This window comes from Triturus cristatus, chromosome 6 (assembly GCF_964204655.1).
Source record: "Triturus cristatus chromosome 6, aTriCri1.1, whole genome shotgun sequence".
In the NCBI taxonomy this organism is placed as follows: Eukaryota; Metazoa; Chordata; class Amphibia; order Caudata; family Salamandridae; genus Triturus; species Triturus cristatus.
This window is the reverse complement of record NC_140589.1, coordinates 1,433,903,232-1,433,930,596: the sequence shown is the minus strand read 5'-3', so window position 1 is coordinate 1,433,930,596 and position 27,365 is coordinate 1,433,903,232. Positions and strand designations below refer to the sequence as shown.

Here is a 27,365-nt window from a genome sequence, read left to right as displayed (position 1 = left end):
TAAATGGGTATATAAGTGTCTAAATGGATGATTTGTTTTTGAAAAATTGATTGTGTAACTGACTGATTAAGTGTATCATAGTGAATACATGGCTTAGTGAGTAATGTTTAAATATGTAAATATCTGTATCAGTCTCTCACTTTGTGTATAAGTGGCTGCATGGGTTGGTGAGTAGCTACATGGGTGTCTATATAGGTTATTAGTTTGTTTTTTGAGTATCAGTCTGAGTGTCTGCATGGTTCGGTGGGGGGTATTACGTAGTGCATAGGTGCATGAATGAGTGACTCTCTGTTTGTATGTGTTGAAGACAGCATGTGTGCAGGACTGTATGGGTGGATAAGTGTGTGTATGGGTGTGTTAGTGAGTGAATGCCTGTCTCAATAGTGTGTTTATGAGTAACTACATATGTTTTAAACTAGTATATGTGACTATTGGTGTATATAAGTGAGTATATGTGAGAGTGAGAGATTGAAAGAGTTCCTGTATGAATAAGTATGTGTTTCTATAAGTGATTGTTTAAAAGACTAAGTATGTGTAAGTTTCTGTAGAAGTGTGGTGGTGTGTGTATAACTGTATATGCAAGTAAATGTATGTTTGATTCTTTATTAGCATGAGTGACTATGTGTGTGAGTATCTCTATGGATGAGTGGCATTGTGTAACAGGATGTATAGGTGTATGAGTACATATGATGAGTGAGTACATGTATGAGTGACTGTATAGGACTGTTGGTGAATGAGTGGATGTATATGTGAATCTTAGAATTACTGAAGAGGTTGTTGTAACTGGTATTGGTAAGTCCATTGTTTTGAAAATTTTAGTCTCTATTTTTGAATGTGTGTATCAAAGGTTGTATTAGGGTGAGAGGAGGTCTGCCACTCTATCACAAGGATGACGTCATCAGCGATGTCATCAGTGATGTCATTTGAGATGTCATCAGTGATGTCATGAGTGATGTCACTGACCAGGTCATGAGTGATGTAATATGTGACGTCATCAGCAGTGCATTGCGGGCGCGCGAGTTATAGTTAGCTGAACTAACTATAACGGGGGAATTTCAATGGTTTTGTACAAGTGAAAAGTCCAGCTAACTATAACATCCCTGAAACCTATGGTTTTTTCAGTGAATTTCTGAGGTTTTTTAAATGCTAATTCCTAACAATAACGTGCCTGAAACCTATGGTTTTTTCTGTGAATTTCAAAGGTTTTTTAAATGCTAATTTCTAACTATGCCTACAGAGATAGGACATGTGAAGCAAGAAGAAAAAATGCACAGAAAGAAAAAAAAGAAGTGCAGAAAGAAGCAACAGAAGTCCTCAAAGACGAAGAAAAGTGCAGGAAGAAGGATAACGTGCAGAAAGAACAAAAAGAAGAGCAGAAAGAAGCCTTGTTGCAAAATCATCCTGTACCCTCAACTTTTTCAGACGGATACTGGTGGTAACTGAGTCTGACTAACCAGTCCTAGAGCCAGTGCTATGTTAAAAGACACTTAGAATACAGTGAAAACACCTACATACACTAGGGAACATTATGCGTTGGGGTCCCCCTGTGATTAGCATGACCTCCTCTGTAAGCCCCTAGTATATAATAGGGTAGGGGGATTAAAACTACCTCTTAAAACAGGCCACAGGGCGTTTTTGAACACGTTAACTCAGGCCCCGTCCCCTCCCTTCACCACTGTGTAAACACTCCCTGTGTCCGTTTTTAGTTGGGAGATTAAGGTCATTTGAATCCTGAGGGTCCCTAGGGTCCAACTAACCCACTAGGTACCTCCAGTAAGTGCCACAGAGCTGCGTTGCAGAGAGGTGTAAAAAGTGGCACGGCCTGGACCACCTCTCTGCAACGCAGCTCAGTGGCGCTTACTGGAAGCACTTGGTGGGCTAGTTAGCCCCCAGGGGCCCTCAGTATTGAAGGGAAATTATATCCCCAATTTAAAACGTGCCATAGTGCGTGTTTGCACACATCACCTCAGGCCCCGTCCCCTCCCTTCACCACTGTGTAAACGCGCCCTGTGGCTGTTCTAAGTTGAGAGATTAAGTCCCCTTGAATCCTAAGGGTCCCTAGGGTCAAACTAGACCACTAGGTACCTCCAGTAAGCGCCACAGAGCTGCGTTGCAGAGAGGTGTAAAAAGGGGCTTGGCCTCAGAATACCTGTCTGCAGCGCAGCTCCCTGGCGCATACTGGAGATGCCTGTTGGGCTAGTTGGCCCTCAGGGACCTTCAGTATTGAAGAGGAATTAATTCCCCAACTTACAACTCGCCAGGGGGCGCGTTTGCAGAGTGCTGCAAGGAGGGGGCGTGGCCTCAGGCACGATGCCAGTCTTTTATTTATTTTAATTTTTTAAGAAGGGGGGCTGTGTGGTTCCCCTTCTTATTCTAATTTATTGGCCCTGATGACCCCATCCCCCAGGGCCTGTCTCCTAATTATATTTTTTTGACCCCAATCCCCAGGGCCGGCCACTGTTTTTTACTATTTTAAAAAAAAATATATTTATAGACACACCTAGGACATGCTGGACAAACCGTACGTACCTATCACCATGACGATTTGCGTGATATTCATTAAAAGGCGACTATGCATACAATGAATCCACGTGGAATGTATTTACACCACTAGTGAAGCTCTGACGTGTCTGACGCCCAACCGTGCCTAATCCCGGTAGACACCCTTGTCGTTTATTTATACAAACATGGGTAGCTATTGACGGGCACATTTAATACACATGCACACCAAGCCATTCAAAGGGGATTCGACAAAAATTCAACCAAAACTATGCAAGAAACCCCCCTCACGGTTAATAAAACGCACATCCACTGCCGGATGTGTAATACTTTTTATTTTACTCTCTGGAAAGGGGACGAAAATCACTTGAGAGTCACAGTGCGCTCCTGGCTGAGCCCAATGCTGTGTTACACCCACCATTGCCTGCTGAGTGCCACACACCTCTGTGTTGTATTCCACTAGCTAGTGCATATGCTATGACACTCTCTAGCCCATGTGCACTGTAACACCACCCCGTGAATATGTTATGCCACACTTGTCTTCGCATTGGTTATATTGCCCCATCTAACGTGCCTTCCTCGATGCCTATGTTATAACGCACAGTGCTATGCCATACAAATTACAATCTGGGATTCATATCTTTGTCACAGTGCATATGCAAGGTTACACTCCCCAACACATATTTTATATTACAACTTTAGAGACTAGTTAGGTTACACAACACTGCCCTGTGCATATTACACTCCAAGGCACATATCGCATAGCACGCGCTAGTGCCTGTGCTATCTCGCGCTCTCCAATGAATCTGTCACTGCGCACAATGTATTGCATATTATATTTCACGCCCGGTTCATCTTATATCACACTTTTTGGTGCATAGTTTATACCATACACTATATCTAGTTTTCATTTTCACTCGTGCTCTCAGGACTATGTTCTATATAACACTGTGTTCACCTACCCTTTTCACGGGCATTACATTTTGCAATAGGGGGTGGAGGGTCAGGGGGTGTTTCTGCCAAGTGAGCCCGGAGTCACAGTCACAAACGTCCTCTTCTTCCTGAATAAAAGTGAGATTATGCTGCATACTTGTTCATATTTTAAGTAGTTCGCACAGACACACGTTTTAAAAACAATAAAGTTCCTAATACCCGCCTTCTCTGAACAGTTAGCTTGCTGCCCATCCCCCTCCTCCCTATCCTCTGTTGTGTGAATCCATGGACTAGCCCCCTTCCTCCTGCCATGCATGGTCTGATGTGCTGCCACTGCCCTCAATTTAGTATGATGTACCAGTCCACTCCTCCTGCCCTCCATTGCCCAATTCTATGCCCCATCATTGACCTCCTGCTTAAACTCTGTGCTTAGCTTGCTGCCCCTATTCTCCTTCCCCCTGCCCTCAGATGTCTTTGTGCATGCCCCTGCTCCATCCTTTTTGCCCACCATGTTCCATGGACCTGCCACTCCTATCTACTCTGAGTGTTCTGTTGAGCTGCCACTCCCCTGCCACCTGCCTAGCATTGTCAGATGACTGTAACCTGTCCCTGCCACCTCCACCCTGCCTGTCCACATGCCATGCCCCTATCCTCTTCCTCCTGTCCTACATGGTCCATTGTACTGCCACACCCTTCTGCCCTCCCTGGTCTGTTGTGCTGCAACTGCTCCTCCTGTCTGCCCCGTGCGGTCTGTTGTGAGGCCCCTTCCCCTGAACTTTGTCTGTGCACAGGTCCTGACCCTCCCTTCTATCCTCCATCGTCCTTTGTGCATGCCCCTGCACCCTCCTTCTTGCCCATCATAGCCATTGTGCTGCCACTAACCCTCCCACTTGCCATGCATGGTCTTCTGTGCTGCCATGGCCCCTCCCACCTTCCCTGTGTGGTCAGTTAGCTGCCCCTGACCCCCTCCCACCTTCCCTCCATGGTCTGTGTGTATGCCATCACAGTCTCACTGTTGCTCTTCATGGTGTGTCTTGCTTCTAGTGCCCATCCTGCCTGACCTCCATGGCTATCTTGCTGCTCCTGCCGTGCCCTCTTGCCCCCAGCCCTCTGTTTAGACGTGCAGACCCTTACTCCCTCCCTCCTGGCTTGTCTGTTCAATTGTAATGCCCCTGATCCGTCCCTCCTGCCCTTTATGGTCTGTTATGCTGCAGCTTTCTCTCCTGTCTGTCCATTATGGTCAGCTAGCTACCATTGCCTCTTGCCCCTCTGTTCTCTGTTGTCCATGTGCATGGTCCTGTCTCCTCCCTCTTGCTTTCTATGGATTGTTGTGCTGCACTCCCGTCCCGCATGCCCTGTGTGGTGTATTGTGCTGCTGCAAACCCTGATGCCTGCCCTGCAGGGTCAGTTTGGTGCACCTCTCCATGTCCCTCCTGTCCTCTGTTATCCAAGTCCATGTCCCTACCCCATTTCCTTCCATGATCCAATGTACCATACTTGCGAACATTTTGAACTTGGTAAGAGGGAGATTTTGAAAAAAAACTGGGGTATTGATTTTCCCCTTTGAGTTACATTGAAAAAGAGGAGATTGTAGACAGAAGACAGATCAAATAAAGCCCATTTGAGCTTAAAAACATTGGACGTTTCCTGTCTGAAACGGGTCTGTTGGCATGTATGGTTGTACTACCACTGCCTCTTCCTTCTGCCCACTATGGTCTATTACATTGCCACAGCCTCTCTTGCAAGTCCTGTATTGTTGGTTTGTTGCCCCTGCCCCCCTTTCCACTGCCCTCCATAGTCTGTTGTGCTGCCACGGCCCTTCCTGCCTGCTCAGTGTGGTTAAATTGTTGCCTTTGCACCCTCCTACCTGCCTTCAATTTTCAGAGTCCGTGCCCCTGGCCTCTGCCTCTCAACAGTATCCTAATGAACAACTAGATTGCTAACATTCTATATTTATTACAAAAGTGTGGAACGCCTGACGTCATCTTGATGTAATCAAAACTGTAATACCTAGAGCATTTCCTTTAGAAATTACATATATGAGAGGGTCTTATTGGCATCAAAATTATGGTTAGTGCTCTAAAAGACTAAAATAAGGACATATTTTCTGAGTTTTCAAATAGCGACAAAGCACTTTTAAATTATTTGTTATCTTTATGTTTTTTTATCCAGTTGACCACTTGATTAAATGTTGCACTTAGGGGAGAGGATGTGGTGTTACTTCCAGAACTGCAGACTTTGCAACTGGGGAACCAGGTTGGAGTTTCTGCTTCAGCTCGACATTCTGTGATTCTGGTCAAATCACTTAGTCTCCCCATGTCTACAACCAAAATGAATTTGTTCTTGTGTGATGTAACCAATGCTCATTTAAAGCACTCCAATACCTGACAAGTCTCCACTATATAACACTGCAAAAACACAAAATAATAAGTGTTTTGCACACTTCTGTCATTGGGCTATATTTGGGCTACATCTGGGTGATTTTGGGCTACATTTGGGCTCTTTTGTCTCCGGTGGCCATTTTGGGAGATTTATTTGTTATGAAGTTTCCTAATTTCCTCATGTACTGCAGTCTCCTCAGTAGGAAAGACTTTCAGTTTTTTACTTTGATTCCATCATGAAGGTATTCAGATGTGTCACACATTTGCCATAAATTCAGAATGTTAGCACTCTTTTTGCTCATTAGATCACTGTAGTAAAGCTACTGCTCACCAGGGAAAACGGCTGCTGGTATTGAAAGTGCATGTTTCAGTCTGCATGTCAGAATTTTTTAATGGAATAGAAGAGGATTTGAGAAGTCACTCAAAATGTGCCCTAATTTTTCTTTCTGCAGCACTAATCATACTTTTTATGGAAAAATGAACCCCCTCATTTTGTTCCTTTTTAAATTAAATGTTTTAAGAGTTACCACTTTAAACCAAGCAAGATGGCTTCAGGTGTGCCATACGTTTATCATAAGTAGGACTGTTAGCGCTCTAGTTGTTCTTTGGAACACTCTGGGAAGCTGCAGTAGAACACAAAGGAATCAACTGACAGTCTCTGCCCTTGTTGAATGTACATGTTTTACTGAGAATGTCAGACTTCATTCTTACATGACTGAGAAAGATAATATGAATTTACAGAAAATATGCTCTCAGTTTAGCTTATATATCCCCTTCCAAACCTCTGTGAGAAAAGCATGAGAAAATAGTTTTCTCTCAAACATGATATCCCAGCAGAAGGCTTTTTCACATGGTGAAATCACCTTAGAACATACTACAATTCCTAAAATGAGTATGGTACCATCAACAAATGATTTATAATGTAACTAAAGTCTTAAAACCTTCTATTAACTGCAATGCTTTTTAATGAGGTGCTATCATGTATATTGGTCCCAAGATGGCTGCCAACACTTTTTGGATGAAGTGCTGACAGCCAATCAGATCTCAGGATGAGATGTGTGGTTAGGCTCCGCCCACATATATATATGATTTTACTTTTGATTTTCTCAGGAACTACTGAACAGATTGACACCAGACCTGCAAAAGGCACATCCCTGAGCTGAGGACTACCTCTCTGCCAAATTTCAAGTAATTCTGTTCAGCCATTCGGGCTGTACCTTGGACTAAAGGTCCCTATGGAAAATTGCATGGGGAAAACGTCTTTTGGGACCCCCCTTTTTTCTCAGCCCCCGCTTGACGAATCACCCCGAGACTTTCAGGGTAGGAGCGGAGCGCCCCACCTATTTTGAAAATTTTGCGAGGATTAGTCTACCGGCGCCAAAGTTATTCCAAATAGAATGTTGCGGATTTCCTATGGAAACACGGTCCTAACTATAACTATCTACTGGCGCGCGCCGTGAAAAAGTTTTGTTTAAAAAAATATATTAATAAATACATAACTTAGCATTTAAAAAACCGTACAAATACACTGAAAAACCATAGGTTTCACACACGTTATAGTTGGGAATTAGCATTTAAAAAACCTTGCAAATTCACTTAAAAAACCATAGGTTTCACACATGTTATAAATAGCTGGGCATTTCCCTCGTAAAAAAACAATGAAATTCCCCCGTTATAGTTAGTGCAGGCAACTATAACTCACGCGACCGCAATCCGCTGCTGATGACGTCAGATATTACATCACTGATGACATATGTGTCTTTCTGAAAAAAAAAAAATGAAATATATGTATAGCTAAAGATGAATGGAAGAAGACATGGGTAAATAAGTGTCTAAATACAGTGATGTAATATCTGACGTCATCAGCAGCGGATTGCGGTCGCGTGAGTTATAGTTGCCTGCACTAACTATAACGGGGGAATTTCATTGGTTTTTTCCGAGGGAAATGCCCAGCTAACTATAACATGTGTGAAACCTATGGTTTTTTAAGTGAATATATATATATATATATATATATATATATATATATATCCCAATTGGGGGCGGGGCAGAACCCAAAAGAGCCAACCGTGGGGCCAAGAAAAAAAATTAAATGCAAAAAATGCTGCGATCTCGCAAGAGTCCTTACTTCCGTCTTTGTGTTTTTATTCAGAAACTAAGAGGAGGATACAGTTTTCAGCACCTGGAGCAACCTGCAATGGATTTCTCGCCCTGTGTTACACAAATCTAGAAGCAACTCCAGGGGCAATTGTTTCTGTCTCAGCTCATAAGCCTGCAACTTGCATTTCTCAACGACCTACTCCCATGAGACCAGCCAGCATATATCACTCAGGGTTCCCCTATAGTAGTTAAGAATAATACAATGACTATTCATGGTAGAAGCAACAATGCTGTTGCTAAATTTTGACAGGCAAACCCTACAGAAACTCAAAAGTGGTACAATGAAGTTGAAGAGGCAACAATTCAGGAGATCGCTGGAGACGTGCTATCTACATAGGAACAAACTTACACTGTCGGCACACTAGCATGAGAATCTGCCAGGAATAAAAAAAGGTAGGGCCCTTTGTTGCTTCATGAGCCACTCCAACCTCAAACCATGGTTCAATACTGGATGCATTAACAGCAAGAGGATCTATGCTCTGTCTCTTCGCCCTCTAAATGAAACCACCAACTCAATAACCAGTAAAAATAAAAAAAGTTTAATATTTGCCAAAAGGGTCAGTAAAGTTACTGCCTCGGAGGAACAACATGGGCATACTTGTTTAATAAATGTAAGAGAAAAGACACTAAAGTTTTCCAGAATGTGGTATGAGAGACCGGCTTTGGAAGAAAACTCAGACCCGATCCTTCTATAACTTAGCAGGGTTTGCATGCCTTAATCTTGATCTATACGTTTGGGTGGGTGGGGGAGCTGCACATATCAAACTGTGAATACTTTCATCGTGCTTCGGCAGAGCAGCTGACCATTATGTTTCCTGACATCCAATTGAGGATCAGGTCTCTTAAGTCGCAGGCGCCTGGGTGAAAAGTCTTCTGTAGTGGCTTTTATTTCCAGCATTCCATTATCCCCTCGGCAACTGAAGGCCCTTTCATTACGTTCTGCAGTGTGGTAACATTTCCAGCTCAGCTCCTAATCAGGGAGTACATGAATAATTGTCGATAAGAACCTTGAAATGAAGCAGAAAAATACCACCTTTCAGCTATGCAAGACATTGAAGTCAAAACCTTGTCTACCTTTTTACTGCACTGTATTGATGACCAGCTACTGAGAGAACAGATCATCAATTGGGTGCAGGTGGGCCTCAGGGCCCAGAAGAAAAAGTTACTTAACTTCGGTAACGATATATCTGTAAGAAACATTAGTTAGTTCATTCCTCACCTTAGAATATCCCCAGGCGACAGACTGGATCCGGAAAGATTTTGTGTCAGCAATACCCTTGTGCGTCGCTAGGCGTCGTCTGCAGCTCCGCGTCCGTCGTCAGCGTTGTGCGCCGGGATGATGTCGGAGTACTTAGAAGCCGCCCTCGCGCGCTGTCAGTTCTTGTACATAGCTTTCCGCGCCAGGAACGCAGAGCCATGCAAGAGACCGACACTGGTGCCAGAAAATGCTAGGGCCCTGAAAGGGATAACCTCAACCCTAGATATCGGTTCGCAGAACGGGGAGGATGGGTGGGTCGGTGAGGAATCTAACTAACTAATGTTTTTTACAGATATATCGTTACCGAAGGTAAGTAACTTGTTCATCTGAAAGAAACACGTTAGTTAGATTCCTCACCTTAGAATAGATACCCCAGCAATACCAACCCCGGTGGTGGGTCTGCGAACCAAGATCACACCAGAAAGTCCTGGAGAACAGAACGGCCAAAGAAGCCGTCTCTCCGGACTTGGCTGTCCAGGCAAAAATGTTTAGCAAACGTGTGCAGCGAGGCCCACGTTGCTGCCTGACAGATGTCCTGCAAGGGGACTCCCCGGCCCAGGGCAGTAGTCGCCGCTGTTGCCCGAGTGGAATGGGCCCTCAGCCCTACAGGAGGTTCCTTTTTAGCCAAGGAGTAACAAGCCTTGATACACAAAACGACCCACCGAGAGATGGTCAGCTAGTGCACCGCCCGTCCCTTCTTAGCACCCACGTAGCCAACAGAGTTGGTCGTCCACCCGGAACTGCTTGGTTCGGTCCAAATAAAAGGACAGTGCCCGTTTTGGGTCCAGACGGTGGAGCCTCTCTTCCTCTTTCGAAGGATGCTGAGGCAGAAAGAAGGTGGGCAACTTAACAGACTGCCCGATGTGAAAGGCAGTTACCACCTTAGGGAGAAAGGAAGGGCGAGTCTTGAGAACAACTTTGTCCGGATGGACAGAAAGAAAATGAGGCTTAGAAGAGAGAGCCTGGAGCTCACTCACCCTTCTAGCAGAGGTGATGGCAACCAGGAAAGCAGTCTTAAGAGTCAGAAGACGAAGGGGACAATTATGAAGTGGCTCAAATGGAGCGCACATCAGAAACGTCAAGACCAGATTCAAATCCCACTGAGGCATTACGAAAGGGACAGGAGGAAACATGCGAGTAATGCAGCGAGAAGCGAGAAACAACAGGAGATTTGAAAAGAGAAGGCTGATCAGGAAGCCGTAAGAAAGCAGAAATAGCAGAGAGATAACCTTTGAGGGTGCCCAGAGCAGAGCCCTGCTGGGCCAAAGAAAGAAGAAAGAGGAGAACCTCAGAAAGAGGGGTGGGATGGGGATCCACAGCCTTTGCTGTGCACCATGCCACAAATTTGTTCCACCTGCAGGCGTATACCGATTTTGTGGAGGGATGCCTGGCTGCCAGAATGACATCGCAGACTTCAGGAGGCAAGTCAAATGGCATCAACTGTCGCCGCTCAATCTCCATGCATGGAGGTGGAGACTGGACAGGTTCGGGTGGAGGACCGTCCCCTGCTGCTGCGACAGAAGGTCCTCCTGAAGAGGCAGTCATATCAGGGGATCGATTGACAGACTGAGTAGCTCGGGATACCAGTACCTTCGTGCCAAATCCGGAGCCACTAAGATGACTTGGGCCCGGTCGCGTCTGATCTTCTTCAGCACTCTGGGCAGAAGTGGTATAGGCGGAAAGGCGTACAACAGACCGCATCTCCACTCGCGACGATAGGCGTTTCCGAGTGAGTGCCGCCTTGGAAACTCCAACGCGCAGAACTGCTGACAATGTGCGTTCTCTTCGGTGGCGAATAGATCTAACCAAGGCTCTCCCCACTGCCGAAAGAGGCCTTTCGCCACGTCCGAGTTGAGACGCCATTCGTGATCCATCATGCACCGGCGGCTGAGTTCATCAGCTCTGGCGTTCAGAGAGCCCGTCAGATGGTGAACCACCAGGGTGATGCCCTGATGTTCCAGCCATGTCCAGAGGCGCAGAGCCTCCTTACAAAGGGTCCACGACCCCACCCCGCCCTGTTTGTTGCAGTACCACATGGCGGTGGTGTTGTCCGTGAACACCTGCACCACACTTCCCCGGACAGAGGGAAGGAATGCCTTCAGTGCAAGTCGGATCGCCCTCAGCTCCAGAAGGTTGATATGGAGCCGGGACTCCGCCGGAGACCAGAGGCCTCTGTTCTCTGCCTCTCCCATGTGGGCCCCCCCATCCCAGGAGGGACGCATCTACGTGCTCGGGTTGGGGTAGGGAGAGGGATCTGCCGCTGACCCAATCGTGGTCCGTAAGCCACCACTGCACCACTGTCTTGCAGTACCCTCAGAGAACAGGACGTGGTCGGACAGGTTGCCTCGATGCTGGGCCCACTTAAACTTCAGGTCCCACTGCAGAGCCCACATTTGCCATCTGGCATGATGCACCAACAGGATGCAGGAGGCCATCAGACCCAGAAGCCGCAGCACCAACCTGACCGAAAACCGGGATAGAGGCCGAAAGATGGGAATCAGAGCCTGAATATCCCAGACCCGCTGTTCCGGAGGATAAGCCCGGAACTGCGCAGAGTCCAGAACCGCTCCGATAAAGAGGAGCTTCTGGGAGGGACTCAGATGCGACTTCGGCACATTGATGGAGAACCCCAGCAAATGCAGGAGGTCGGCCGTAGTCTGGAGGTGCGAGACGACTGCCTGGGGCGAGCCCGTCTTCAACAACCAGTTGTCGAGATAGGGGAAGACTGGAACCCCCAATCTGCGCAGATGAGCTGCGACCACCGCCATCACTTTCATGAACACCCGAGGGGCACTGGTGAGGCCGAAGGGGAGCATGGTAAACTGAAAATGCTCCTGGCCCACCGTGAACCGCAGGTAACGCCGGTGGGCCGGCAGGACGGGGATGTGGAAATAAGCGTCCTGCAAGTTCAACGCTACCATCCAGTCTACAGGGTCCAGGGCAGCCAGAACCTGAGCTAAGGTGAGCATCTTGAACTTCTCCTTCCGGAGGAAGGCGTTGACGCTCCTGAGGTCCAAGATAGGGCGTAGGCCCCCTTTGCCCTTCTTGGGAACCAGAAAGTAGTGGGAATAACAACCACCACCTACTTCTGGACCAGGAACGCGCTCGATGGCCCCCTTGGCCAAGAGGGCCGTAAAGTCCTCCTGTAGATGTTTCAAGTGATCCCCTGACATGTTGTGGTACTGCGGTGGCATGGCTGGAGGGGTCACCTCGAAGGGGAGGGAGTAGCCCCTTCGGACGATTTGCAGCACCCACCTGTCCGATGTGATGGAATGCCAGTGGAGCGGGTGATGGCGAACTCTGCCTCCCACTGGCGTGAAATCGGCCTGAAACCACGGACTAGGAGGGCTTTGAGGCGGATAGTGCCGAGGTAAATGTGGACTGAGCGGCACGTTGTCCCCCTGCACCACCTCGGCGGAATCCACGTCCGCGTGGAGGTTGGTTCTGCGGCCTGTGGCTAGGCGGACGTGAGGGGGCGCTCCTTCCTTGGCCACAGAAGGGGCGAAAAGCGGACGTTTGCGGGCGCGGACCGAGAGGCCCAAGGACTTGGCTGTAGCCCGGGAGTCCTTAAAGCGCACCAGCGCACTATCCGCCTTGTCGCCAAAAAGGCAACTGCCGTCGAAGGGCATGTCCATGAGGGTGCTCTGGTCATCCCCTGAAAAACTCATGGACCGCAGCCAGGTGTGGCGGCGGAGCGCCACTGTGGTCGACATCGCCCTACCCAGCGAGTCCGTAGTGTCCAGTCCACATCTGATAGCGTGCCACTCTGCATCCCGCCCCTCGGCAAGAGCCTGGGCGAGCCGTGTCCGAGCCTCCTCCGGAGGGGAGGAGAACAGCTTCTTACCAAACTGCTCAAGTCTCTTGGATTCCCGATCTGGGGGAGCGGACGGGAAGGAGGTCTGGGAAGTCAAGGCCTGGATAACCAGGCTCTCGGGCGTGGGGTGCAGGGACAGAAAGCTGGGGTCGCCCGGTGCAGGGCGATGGCGCCGGACTACGTTCCGGTCCACAGGAGGAACTGTGGTGGGCTTGGACCAGGTGCCCTTCAGAACGTCCAGTAGTGCTTCATTAAACTGCAGCAGAGGCTCCGAGGAGCTTTCTGACGGTTGGAGAACCCCGGTGAGGAGGTTAGTCCTCACAGCCACAGCAGGCTGCTCTATCCCAACTGCTTCGGCAGCCTTGCGCAGCACCACAGAAAAAGCAGCACCTTCCTCGGAAGCCACGGTCGGAGGAGAGATGAAGCAAGTGTCAGGGGAAGTATCAAGACCACTGGCATCCCCCAACTCATCTGCCCAGTCCTGTGATAACTGGCCCTGCTGGGCCAGAGGGTCCTCAGACCCGTTCCAGTCATCACAGTCATCCGATTCCTGGTAGACAGGTGGAATGATCGGAGCCGGGCGGAAGATGAAATTGCCACCCATCGGCGCCGCTCTGACACCGGGCCCGGACCGGGACTGAACCAGGGAACGGCGTCGTCCGTAGGCGGCGCCGGAGGGGGTACCGGAGTCGGCGCCGGCGGAGGGGTCGTGAGGTCGACCAGCGCCGACTGGGATCCAGGCATGGATCCCACGGGGTCCTGCGGCGTCGGGACCGAAGTCGGCGACGGCGCCGGGACCGAAGTCAGCGACGGTGCCGGGACCGAAGTCAGCGGCGGCGGCTCACGAGACCTCCCAGTCGAGCCTGCGGGGCCCGAAGGCGCGGCGACAGGCGTCGACGGCGGAGCCAGGCCCCTCATGGCCGAGAGGAAGGCACTGACCTCTGCCAGAGTCGCGTCGGTCCCAAGGACAGGCGGGTATGGGAACGGACACGACTCCTGCGGTTCAGACGGAGCCGCGCGGGTGGTACTACCCGAACCCTCAGCTGAGTCGCGCGACCGGCGAGGGCAGCCTGAAGAGTGATGTCGCCTCTTGGACTTCTTACTATGCTTCGACTTACCCGAAGACTTGGAACCAGATGAGTGGTGGTGGTGACTGCGGCTCCGCGACCGGTCCCGGTCGAGGAGGTCGAGTGAACGGCGCGGAGCCGGCTGCCGGAACTCCAGTAGCTTGCGGGACCGCTCCCGCCTAGCCTTCGAAGTCAGAGCCCGGCAGTCGAGGCACGACTCGGAATCGTGGTCGGCCCCAAGGCAGTAGAGGCGGCGGTGGTGGTCCGTAACTGACATCAGTCGGTGACAGGAGTCACAGGGTTTGAAACCAGGCATCCTACCGGCACCAGAGTCGAGTCGACAGAGTAGACCAAAAGAGTCAAAAAGTTTAGTCAAAAAAAGACTAAAAGGTTATGCTCTTCCCGGATCGGCGTTGTCTGGCGTGGAAAAAAGAAGAACTGACGTCAGCGTGCGAGGGCGGCGTCTAAGTACTCCAACGAAGTCATCCCGCCGCACAACGCCGACGACGGACGCGGCGCCGCAGACGACGCCTAGCGACGCGCAATGGTATTGCTGACGAAAAATCTTTCCGGATCCAGCCTGATGCCTGGGGATATTCTAAGGTGAGGAATCTAACTAACGTGTTTCTTTCAGATAACACTTGCAATGGTATTTCTGTTTTAAATGTGATATTTCTGTTTTAAATGTGATAATCTAAGGGGAAGTGCATCTAAACAAAGGAACTGTCAAGTCAACTTTAGTAGTTCCCTTGAGAGGGTTGATTAAAAAGTCTGGTCCAGATGGATGCAGTGAATACTGACCTGATACATTTTGTACAAAAGTTGTACAAATCTACCTGGGTACAAATACAACGCTGTAAGTGATCTGAAACTACTAAGCAGTTATCAACTGGAATTTTGGAACCAAGCACTGCTGGATCTTGGCTCCCATACTTTTAAACATACAGTTGACTGGCTTATGTAATTTACAAGGTCAAAAAGGTATGTACTATGACCTTCTAGTAATGGACAAGACACCAAGAGACTTTCAGCAGTGAATGGACTTAATTTCTCAGTACTGAAAGGAGAACAGCCTCAGGATGAACTTAACCACAACAAAGACAATGACATTCCTTAAGTTCTTTCCTCAAGTTCAACTTCAGATATTTGGATATGACCAAATTGTATAAACATTTGCATAACACTTTCTTTCAACCCATCTTAGTTTCCTTAACTAACATCTTCAACAAATTTAAAAAATGCAAAACTTATATTGGTGCAAAACATTAGTTCTTAAAATATGACAGCTTCTTATTGTATAAATTAGAAACTTGTTATGCCAAGACTCTCTGTTCCATTAATTAGAAAGGAATGATTAAAGCAGAACCCGAATCCTTGGAAGGTGTTTAGCTGAGGAGGCTCTTTAGGACCTGACAGAGCACCCCACGGGAGACCGTGCAGCTGAAATGGAGTTTGCCTGCTATGGGTTACCTCTGTGATGGGTCAGCCACTCTCTTTTTTCGAGCTATGGAGAACCAGAATCAAAGAATTTCGGTTTGTTCCCAAATAGTGGAAAAGAGTAAAAGGAATACAAGTAGTATTTCGGTTCATTTTCTTTTAACCAAGGACCTGATTTAGAGTTTGGCGGACGGGTTACTCCATCACAAGCGTGACTGATATCCGGTCCGCCTTATTACGAGTGCACTATGTTATATGACATTTGTAATAAGATGGACAAGACATCAGTCACTTTTGTGATGAAGTACCCAGGCACAAAACTCTACATCACGCCCTAAGTTAATTTGTAATTAATTGTGAGCTAGACTCAATATGGTAATGAGAGAAAATGCATAAAGGAGTTTAAGACTAAAATAAAACAAACTACTAAGGCTTACAGCTTTATTTCACAATAGAGAACGTAATTACACCTACCAATACTTCCTTGTTGTCCCAAAGATATTTAACTGTAGTTATGCTATATGAAATCTGTTACCAGTATTTACGCTACCGCCTCCACTTTTCTGGACAAAGACATTGGAGATCTTTAGTACTGCAGGTTTACAACCCACCTGTCATATCTGTGGGGTGGAGCCCAAGTCTCTTCAGCTTTTTGTGTTTTGGTCCAGGATTGACTGATGTAAGAAAATATCACTTAAAACCAAAGCCTCCAAGGTCATTCTAACCAGACTGTTCACAGGATGTTCTATATGTTGTAATCCTGGATTAAGGATAGTGACTGAAAGAATTTTCTACACGATTTGCTTCCAGCCTACCTGTACTGCTTTTCAACACTTTGAATATTTTATATTTGTTGCTGGTTTCCACTGCTGTCGGCGGCTTTGTAACCTATATTTTAACTCGACATTTTATTCCAGTTTATTTTAAATGCTATTAAGTAATAAGGAGAACATGCAAATAAAGTTTAACCTAAAAACTTTAGAGAGCTTCGAGGTCTCGACAAGGAGTAGGCGTGTGTTATACAAATGCCACGATGCAATACATTGGCATAACCATATGAAAATACCCCACGCCCCTGCCATTCTACCAAGGCCCTCACGCAGTTTCTGTAGTAACCATATCAGTATCCTACTTCAGTCAGATGGTGCAGGTTTTGTACTGTTGTCTATCCCAGATATACGCACAAAATGGGATAAGGACCTTGCTAAAGGTCAGTTTAATGCCTGCCGTACATCACAAAGTCATGGTGTTGAATCTAATGCAATGGCATTCTTAATAATTTATTCAACTGAAACTACACACTTATTTGTTGGAACTGAAACGACCTATTCATTACCTGCCCTTCTGCCACTCAATTTGGCCAGACTCTTGTATTTGGCTAAAAGTATATTCGGTTTTATTTTATACTGGACACCAGACCAGCATACCTGAACAGCCGACTCAAATTCCACGCAACCCCAAAGGACCCTACGATCAGCCCAGCTCTCCTATACCGTGGTCGCCCGCACCAGAAAGACCAGATCGGGAGGCCGCTCCTTCTCCTCCCACGCAGCCAAAGCCCGGAACGCCCTTCCGCTCCACCTCAGACTGACAACATCGCTCCTAGTCTTTGCAAGAAATCTCAAAACCTGGCTCTTCAACAGACCCCCTCCTTGATGGACAGGAACCTGCACCACGCCCCCCCACCACCCCCAGCGCCTTGAGACCCTTACGGGTGAGTAGTCGCGCTCAACAAACGCCTGACTGATTGAAATAGGAGGACACATTCTACTAGGTTATTTACCTGTTTATTAAGTGCCCTGGTGCCCCTGGTCGTGCTAAATAAAACTACATAAACCGCACAACAGCATATTCGGTCTTTACCAACAGTATTATATGAGCATCAGATTCTGGCCCTGCTATTGTGCAAAGAAAGAAATGCTTCTAATGATATTGGGTCTAACAGCATAAAAAGCATACTTAAAAAAAAAAAAAACTTGTACCTTGCCTAAGCTTGAGGGAACAAATGAATGTGGAAAACGTTCCAAAAGAGTTTTACAACTGCTTGAGGAAATCTTCAGTGGATACTCCCTACTGGTCATTTTAATCCCAATCTACTGACCTTAAAAGCAACCTTCACTGGTAGATATTGCCATAGTATTACTGATTTTATGCTGTTTAGTGAGGACTTGTTGGAATTCCTCACAGGGTACAATGTTCAGGACAATGCGTTCAGAGATCATAATCTACTTGCAGTCTATCTCTTGGGCTATACTCGCCCCAAGAATGACCACAAAATAGTTATTCCCTCAGCTGTCAATAAGAACAAAGGCGTCCAACAGAAATGGGCCAAAACTGACACGGTTCAGTTGTTTATTAACCTTGTGAAGAATAACAGTGCTGCATTGTTTTTATGTTTGGATATTAACGGGGCACTATTTTTTATTATTACATTTTTGAGAGATAATAAGGGCCACTAGGTTTTGTTCTGATCTAATGATGTTAGTATACAATTCCTTTCAGCTCCTTTTTCCCTGAAGAGCTATTCAGTGCCCGAAATACATTGGAATGATGCATTGGGTTTTTGAATGATTTTGCCACAAGCAAATATGCTCTCACTGTACAAAGGAATGTGAAGTAACATTGTTTATCAAACTTTATGCACCTATTTAATTGATCATTCAATTTGATACAAGCAATTTACGTTGATTTGAAGTATTAAACTTCTGTACTTGAAATCTAGATTTTGTGAATGAAGTATTTAATTTGAATGGGGACTTATTCTCCAGGGCTGTGCGCAGCTAGTCTGCATAAAAGTGTGGTGTTCAGCAACTATTGGAGTGGACAGGAACACATTTGAGTTCAGCCTACTGGTGGAGGCCTAAACTAAGACTCAGGTGTTGGGTACGACAGGAGGAAAGAGTCTCCTTAGTTGCCTCATTTAAGGGTAGGAGTGGCTCTGCTGATGTCTACTGTGGGTAGAACTTCAGTGAGGACATTTGTTTTCACCTCTACTGAGGGCAGCTGTAAGCCGAGGTCTACTGCTGCCCTCCTGACCACCAGGGCAAAAGAAGCAGATTCCTCCGTAGAGGGGACCGGGTGGAGACTTGAGGCCAGTGTCGGTGGATGGGACAAGGCTACTGGGGTCCTGAAAGTTCAAAAGCAAGTTTTCATCATCAAATTTGGATTCATCGTCATTTGTGTGGATCGGATCAGAAAAATGTTGTGGTAAAGGAAGTGTTCTGTCTGAATCCAACTGAGGCTGAGCTCGCTGTGGATTTGTTTCCAAGTTTGACAGAACTATCTGTTCTTCCTCTGGCATCTATGCTGACGCACAGGCAAGCGGTTCAGGTCTTGGTGCCATGTGAGGAGTCTGGGGAGGCATCAGCCCCAGAATTGGGTGGACCCTGTAATGGGGTCACATTGGGGACAGATCTACTGGCGTAAATCAGACTGGAGGTCTCCTCAGATCTGTGGGGCCTAGAGGCGCACCAGAGAGAGCCAGTAGAGTACTAAAAATAAGCAGAATGGCTTATTTAAAAGCCTGGATCTGCTAGAGTGTCGCTGATGGACACAGGAATTCAGGCTGTATCGGGACATGCTCAGGGATCGAAATCGTGGAGTACGAGGACATTCAACTAACTTCTCATTAAGAGTGGCTTGAAGATGGGGAGGGTCTAGTTTTCACTTTGTGTGTTTCTTTGTGGATTTGGTCTGAACTGAGCATATTAAGTGTGATGACGACCTAGGGACTGAGAACTCATCCGCATCCTCAAATTCACACACTATCAGACCTTTTGTCCTTTTCTACGATGCTCTGCAACGTAGACCTTGAAGGCCTAGGTCACCCTCGGATTCACTAGAGAGCAGGCATGGCACAGTTTCGAGTCATGCAAGAAGCCCAGACAGACCTGATGAGGGTCCGTCACTGACATTGGTTTACGACAATCCTTGCAGAGATTAAACCTGCAGTTTTAGTGGACGGCAAGTCCCTGGCACATTAGGAAGATTTTGCATTCAAGTTTTTTGTCATGTGACAGAAGCAAGGCAGTGATCTCGGATCCACGTCGGCAAGCCAAGGGTTACCAGCAGCCAATCGGAATAGTCCTAGCCTAGGAACCCATGGTGATTGACCACTCTGTCAGCAAATCTTAATAGGCCCGTGCGACAGGTCCATTCTGATGTGCTGCTGGAAGGAAATCATACATAAAGCTAACACAAACGGACCATGACTTGCACAGGGCACATTGCAAAATTACCAGCAGAAAAACGCCTTTGTTTTTTAGTTCAAAGTAATCCTAGCAGATGCACAAACATGATGTGACCCACGGACATAAAAAAAGAAAAGAAAATAATGAATATGTTGCACAAGAAACTTGGGTCAGACGTTATGTACATGCTTCAAAATCAAGTAATAGTCCCTGCATCTTCAGTCTGACATCCAGAGATCTAGATGCAGATAGCTCAGTGAGTATACACTAGTGGCTGAACTGGAAGTTATCAGTTGGTCTCAAGTTTAAATACTATGGGCATCGTTCAAGCAGAGCTCTCTAGACGAATGTGATCAGCAGAGCTCTTCATAGACATGCTTGAACCACAGTGATCGGTGGTAACCAATTTGAATACCGGCAAAAGTAGACTCGGCCTTCCAGGCGGTCCAATGTTGGTTAAAAGCAACATGTTAATTACTCTGCTTAGAATCACTAAAACTGCGATATGAAACACTATTTGAAAAAAAACTTGCTATTAAAATGGTCGGTATTGCTCTCTACCGAATGAAACTGATGGCTGTCAAGTGTATTTACTATGTCAATATTTTCCATTCATACGCCCTTAGTAATAGATAACTAAATATAGACAACTTTCTTCCAAGAAACCTTTGTTGTTGTAAACACATTTGTTTATTTGACTCCACCAGTCAAAAATGGGCGTGGGTATAAGGAACAGAAGATTTTCTTAATTTTTTTTTTTTTTTTTTAAACAAAGACGCGAGTTTCAATAACACAAGAAGCTGGCCGTGTAAGTGGGGGAAAATGAGAAAAGTCTCGAGTTCATGCTGGCAGGTGCATGCAGCATATCTTGGTTAAGTGAGAGGGCGCGCGCACAAAAGTTATTAACACTAACTGGCGCGTGACCTCGCTGCAGATCCCTAATCAAACCATCCAGGCAAAACAATTATGTCATCAGTCGTCCTGAGTGAATGCTGCGCTCCTGGGCCCGCGTGCCAGGGTCACGAGATAAAAACCATGCCAGTGTTAATTAAATCAAACCGCCTGGCTCCTTCTGTTAAGTGTCCAACGAGAGTGTACCTCAACCTTTCCTGGAAAAGCAGTCCGTGCGTAAGGAAGCGAAGCCAGCCTTTAACATAAACAAACAGTGGTCAGAGTACGTGAAACGACTGTTTGGTGGGTCTAAGATGCATGCAATCCATACGGAGGCGAGCAGCTCTCCGCCGTAAGAACATTGGCGCGTTTTCCCGAAAGAGGGACACGTGTACTGGTGTTTTCCTGGCAGGATTGTAACAAACTAAGAGCGTTCCAGGTGACAGGGAATGAGATGGGAGTTAGCAGGTTCTTACCACCCACGGACTAGGCCAGTCTGAGGCCTTTATGAGATCTATGGAAAACAGTAACGGGGCCTTGTCACAGGAAACCTATCCACCCAAGCACTTCCAGGTTGTAGATAGTTATCTTTAAAAGGCTCTGTGGACCTAATTCACAAATCTATTTTCGGACCTAAACATAGGTCTATGGCCAACAAATGCCTCGAATTTCACCTGCAAGTAATGCATAAACATTCCTGGCATGCGTAAATAGATTTACTACAGCCGATTTCTCTCCCACACGTGCGGAGAAATCTGCAGCGGCAGATCCCACTCAAAGGGCTGGAGAGTGGACGCTTTAAGGCGTGGTTTGTGGGCACAAGCAAAAAACTGCCCCTTGCAGTTGCAGCATGCGAAGGGGAAGAGATCGCCCTCAGTTTTGCTGAAGTTTTAAGGCAAGAGCATTCGCTACGAGGGGGACAAAAATATTTCTGTGCATAGGAAATAGAAAATGTGAGTTTGAACATTGCGCCGTGTCTCCCACCTAGCATTACTGTCCAATGTAAACAAAATTACGCACAGGGGTAGTAAGAAGCCTTAAGAAAGTTACATGAGAGGTCTATTAGCACGTCTGGAAAGCTGCACATGCCGTCGCTTTCTTTTGCCTCTGCTTTGTGACCAGAAAAAAGTGTAAAATTACACGCAGGTTACATTTTATAGCTTTGCCTATATTTTTACACGTTTTTGGGTGAATGGAATTATTTCAGTCTATTGTGGGTGTTAATTAGAGTAGTCCTCATAAGAGTTATGTTGTTTCACTAAATTAAAGAAATCTTAAGCCGAACTAGTTCATCTATTACTAATCAAAAACACAAACGCCAATAAGCTTTCACTATATTAGGAGTATTTACCATTGTTGCTGTCACTTGGTCTTTATATTGGGCGTTTACCAGTTTTGCTGTAACTGCCATAAGGATTCATTTTTGGAATCAATAAATCAATCAGGGATTTCTGAAGCGCACTATACACCTGCGAGGGTCTCAAGGCGCTGGGAGGGGGAGGGGAGGATTCGAGCAGCTCCGTCTCATCCGAAGAGCCAGGTCTTGAGGCTCTTCCTGAATGCATGTAGTGTGGGTTCGTCAGATGCTGAGGGGGAGTTTGTTCCAGGTGTTGGCTGCGATGTAGGAGAAGGCTCTTCCTCCCGTTCTGGATCAGTGGATGCGTGGGATTTCAGCCAGGGCAAGGTCAGTGGAGCGGAGGTTTCTCGTGGGTGCGTATAAGGAGATTCTTTCATTGAGGTATTGGGGTCTGGTGTTGTGGAGGGATTTGTAGGCGTGAATGAGAAGCTTGAAAGTCACTCTTTTCGACGGGGAGCCAGTGGAGATCTTGTAGGTCCTGGGAGATGTGGTCTTGTTGTGGGATGCTGAGGACGAGTCTGGCTGCGGCGTTCTGGATGGTCTGGAGTTTGAGGACTAGAGATCTGTTGATTCATGCATGGCCATTCATCACAGATTGGGTGCAGGCCCTTTCCTTGTGATAGCCCAGCCACTAATGAAATGTGGGAAAGGACAGCCATCTTGCATGATTCAAGCAGTGCTCACCAAATGCCTATATGGAATTGGGCTATTCATATATGGAACAAATGTATAGCCCAAAGGTGGTACAATCCACCGAGGTGAACCATGGGCAACCCACATGTGAACCTAGGTAGTTGTATAAGATAACATGATGGGACAAAAGGAGGAAAAGAAACACTTCCTCCGCCTTTCCCACCTGCCATTTGCAATAGCCTGGGAGTGAGCAAAAAGATGTGAAACTTCCCTTCAAACCCTCTGGCACCTGCATGTCTCTCAATTAAACATTACCTGAGCTAAGAGTGATGTTTAAAGAGCGTAATTTAGGTTTCTTCCACTTAGGGGGCCTGGCAGCATGCAGTTCATAGCTCCTGCCTTCAAGTTGTAGGCCTCACATTTTGTAGATGGGATGTGGTCTACCAGTGGCACACTAATACTAATCAGTATGTATTTAACTCTCTTTTTTTAGGCTTCAGCCAGTGTCAGGGCTGTATGTTGCACAGAAGATGGCAAGAAAAGGGAGCAATCGGTCATACCATTATTCCTTTATTACAGTGCAGGTAAGGGCAGAGTGTGGGGCAAGGGGTGGGATTGGATGGGTGATAGGGGTAATCTAGCCATGTTTAAAGGTATGCATGGGTAGTAAAGGCATGCGTGATTAAAACAAATTGGGTTATGAAAGTTCGCATTCTAATAGTTTAGGGAAAAAAGTGGGGAAAAGTTAAGGTAGAGATCAGCTGAAGATCTTAAAAACCAAAAGCTACATCCACCTTACACACAACACAAATTCCTTTGCCCAAGATCAGGCCAAAGAACTTTTTAGAATAGTTCATTGCCTATTGGCTTCACGTGTCGTTCTGATATATCAAGTATGTAAATGCTACCAAGTTCAAAGAACGCACTCAGATTAATCAAATACTTATGTACAACTTGATGAGTATTGAACGTACTGTCCTGGTGTGTTCTCCGTCTAATGAACACACCTTCATCTGAATGTTACCATGGGAAACTAACACAATAGAATCTATCAACAACAAAAAATCAGTGACGCCTAATTTACCTACTGCTGTGTACAAGAAACCCACAGGTTAAAATTCTGGTCTCCATTATCAAAGTTTTCACCTGGAGCCTCTTAAAGAACATATTTCTCTTTCCCAATTGATGCAGCTCAAAAGAATTAAATCTAATACATATGATTTGGGCAACCTATTAGAAATATACAAAGAGATTTCAAAACCGAAGGTAGCCAGAAAAGGTTTTGTTGAGTTCTATCAATAGATTGAATACGCTTAATAGAGAGGCACTTTTATGTAAGTTGCATAGAGAAAAAGCTACCAGTCTATATTTTTCACTAAATCTGCCTTAAAGAAGACAATGATTGAATTGAAATTACTGCACACTGAACCAGATTTTCATGGGTTATTTAAAGACAAAACCTTTTTACCAGCGCCCTAAAAACATTAAAGAAGTTCTCACTTTAAACAAAAAAAGAGTTCATGGAGTATACTCAGGGACAAAGAAATGCAACCATTGCAAATATTGTAAAAAATGTAATTTTAAGCAACTCTGTGATCCATCCCTCAAAAGGCTATGATATTCCTTTGTAACCCTCCTGGGATTGTAACAGTACAAATGTCATCTACTCTTTGAAATGTCCCCGTGGTCTACTTTACATGGGCACAACGGAAAGGAGAATAAAAACAAGAATTACGAAACACAAAAGCAAACCACGCAATCCTTATTGGAAGTACAATTGTGCTACACACTGACTTGAAAAAGGACGCAATCCCAGCCAGTTGTGATACTAGATCTTTGAAATTGTGATTTCTCATCCGAGCGTGCATTATAACAAAAGACTTCTCCAAAGAAAGCTTGTATGGATGAATATTTTTAAATACTTTACGTCCTAAATGAATGAGAGAGTGGAGATAACTTTTTTAAATTATAGTTCAAAGCTATTGTTTATTATTTTTCCCTGTTTTAGGGCGCCTATGTTTTGTTTGATTGTAATTTTCTTTGTTGTGTTATTTTCTTCCTATATAATGTATATCCTTGGTACCATAGACTTCATCACTTTACCTAAATCATTTTTTCATTTTGTCCATCTGTTTTTATGCTCTTTGGCTCCTTAGCTACTACATATTCAAATAATTTTTGTGAAGTACAAATTTTTATATACAATTTATATTGACGTTTGTACAGAACTTTTCAGGATGTTTGCTTTTTTTTTCTTTACTGCTTTCCTTGTGTAATTATTTTTCAGATAGCACCCTTTCCAAGATGGCACCCGCACGAGTCGGTGATCGGGTTCCACATACTTTACACACGCGGCATGTTTACATCTGGGGTAATTTGGTTAGGCCACTACACATGCTGTGCTTAACTTTATTTCTAGGTATTTAAGTTTCAGGTATATATATTGTTGGGTACATTTTCACTATGGATCCTGCTTGAACATTTTGAGCTATGTACAACTTTGTGGATAGCTCGGTTGGATTACTGTTTCCTTTTATTGACACTTAGATGGCTAATGCGTGTGTCAGGCTTCATACACCACGCATTGAATATGTGAGCGTACTGCATTTGGACAAATGTATTTGGTGCCTTGCATGTATGTTCTGTTTTTTGTGTGGATCACTAGAGCACTGTTTCTTTACCCTTATGCCAGTAATTTTATTTCTTCACAAGACCTGTTCAGTGTAGATGGCATTGAGTTTTTGGGTTGTAGTGTTAGACTTGGGTTGCCGCATTAAAGATGTCACAACAGGTGCACATTGCAAATCTCAGCATGATAATAAAACAAGCAGGTGACTTCGAAGAATTGCCTGACGGGTGGTCAATTAGATGTCATGTGTCAATACATTTTTTCTGTTGATTGACTGACTTGTCCGAACTTTCCAATGGTAACATTCCGATATATGTGAACATTTTCTTTTGTTACAGTGTACACGTGACAGAGTTTCGGACTCCAAATGCATTGGGAATTGTTCTGTTAGGTGATGGACAGTGGCGAAGCCATTTATATATGAAATATTACTGAGAAGCCTTTGTTTTGCGATAATGCAATTAGTAATTGCAAATGAGGTGAATACACAGAAAGCAATGGATGATGGTTGATCTATCATTAAAGAAGTTTCGGGTTATCCAGCGTTTAAATGAATATTTGGACTAGGCCTGAAGTCGTTTTGACAGACTTGGGGCCGATCTGCACTGTTTTACAATCGGCAATTTTTTCAGTTCCGGTATATCCAACACTTTGTCTGGATCCGTCCTCACACATGCTTGAAGCCTATTATTGCCAGACCTGTAGAGGCGATGTCTCAAGTACTCTAATCATTCAAACCAACCTAATACTCCGACATCTTTCCAGTCTGGTTCTTGGTTAAATTAGAACACTTTCTTCACCTTGTGCAAACAAGCAGATTCATTATTTTAAAAGCATGGGTTGTTCCTAAAAAACTGGAAAAGATACCATTGCTGAAAAAAGCTAGGTTAAAACCAAGACTACCATAGCAACTTCTGACCGAGGGAGGGCTGGGGCCTGTCAGCACACGAAGAGGGCCCTGTGCATTTTAAATACGACAGGCAACAGACAAATTTACCACCTCTGCCTCCATGTAGGCTGTTGATCACCCTTAGCACAGTGCAGAGTCAATAAAAGAAGGATTAGCATCAATATTTTTAGACTACCGATTTTTGCGGGCACTTTTGTAAAAAACTAATTTGAATAAAAAGTGTTTTTTTTCTAATTGTGATATCCTGTGGGGTCTTCTCAATGAGTTACATGCTGCAGTTGACAACTGTTAACTGCAGGTTATGCACACCCTTCTCTACCTCTCCCCCACATTACCACCTCAACCATCCATTTCTTCAAGGTTTGTGTTTTGAGTACCATTAATTGAGTAATAATAGCACCTGTCATTTAGAGCATATTAAGAAATATGTGTACCTGGCTGCAGACTGGGTGAAATGCCCGCGATGTGTTGATATCTTACAATTGGCCAATGCATGTCAGTTTGTGTGTGTAGCCTCTGAAGTTAATATGATAAGTTCTCTGCGTTCAAAAGACCTCCATTTGAAAGGTTACCTTTGGCTCTGACCTGTGAACAAATCTTGTTAGGTCTTGCCTACCAGTTTATGAAACCCTTTTGTGTACTTGCCAAAAACGTAGTTGCCTTAGAATCCGCTCATTGCTTATCATTGGCTGACGCGGTCACTTGTTTGCTCCTTTGTATTCGATGGCTTGCCTTCCTCTGCTTGTGTTTGCCACTGCTTGTGTTTGCCACTCCCTTCAAGCATAGCGTCTCTGCAATCCTTTTGATTCACTGACTTGTATCCTCACAGGGATGCGTGCCATGTCGACTCTTCACTATGTTCTGTACCAAAACACGCAGCCTGCAATGGCAATGTGTGTGTGTAAAGGTACAGGGCCTCTAAGGGTAGCACAATAAATGCTGCAGCACTTAGAGGCATTCCCTGGCCACAGTGCCTATGGTACTATTTACAAGGTTCTGACCTGTGGCCAAAGAGTGTCAATTGGGTTTTATCCTAATGCAGTTTTAGGGAAGAACATAGGCCCTGGGTACCTGTTTGGCAGAAACCCAGGGCACATTCAGTCAAAGTACATCAACAGTTTGGCAAAAAGTGGGAGCAACCATGCAAAAAGAGGGCACTTTATTACAGTGATAGAATGCTGAAATGTAAACATTACACACAGCATA

The 27,365-nt window shown here is 45.6% G+C and overlaps 1 protein-coding gene across 3 annotated transcripts in view; it reads right to left on the bottom strand.

Moving 5' to 3' along the window:
- Window positions 1-27,365, bottom strand: part of MTHFD1L (methylenetetrahydrofolate dehydrogenase (NADP+ dependent) 1 like) — a 1,409,858-nt gene that overhangs the window by 153,155 nt on the left and 1,229,338 nt on the right. The window contains exon 27 of one of the 3 annotated variants that reach the window (XM_085612490.1): window positions 8,676-8,943. The exons of the other annotated variants lie outside the window; for them this stretch is intronic. Coding sequence (XP_085468616.1) covers window positions 8,734-8,943 — 210 coding nt within the window. The 3' untranslated portion in view covers window positions 8,676-8,733. Of the gene's footprint in view, window positions 1-8,675; window positions 8,944-27,365 lie in introns of those variants that run through there. 3 annotated transcript variants of the gene reach the window in all.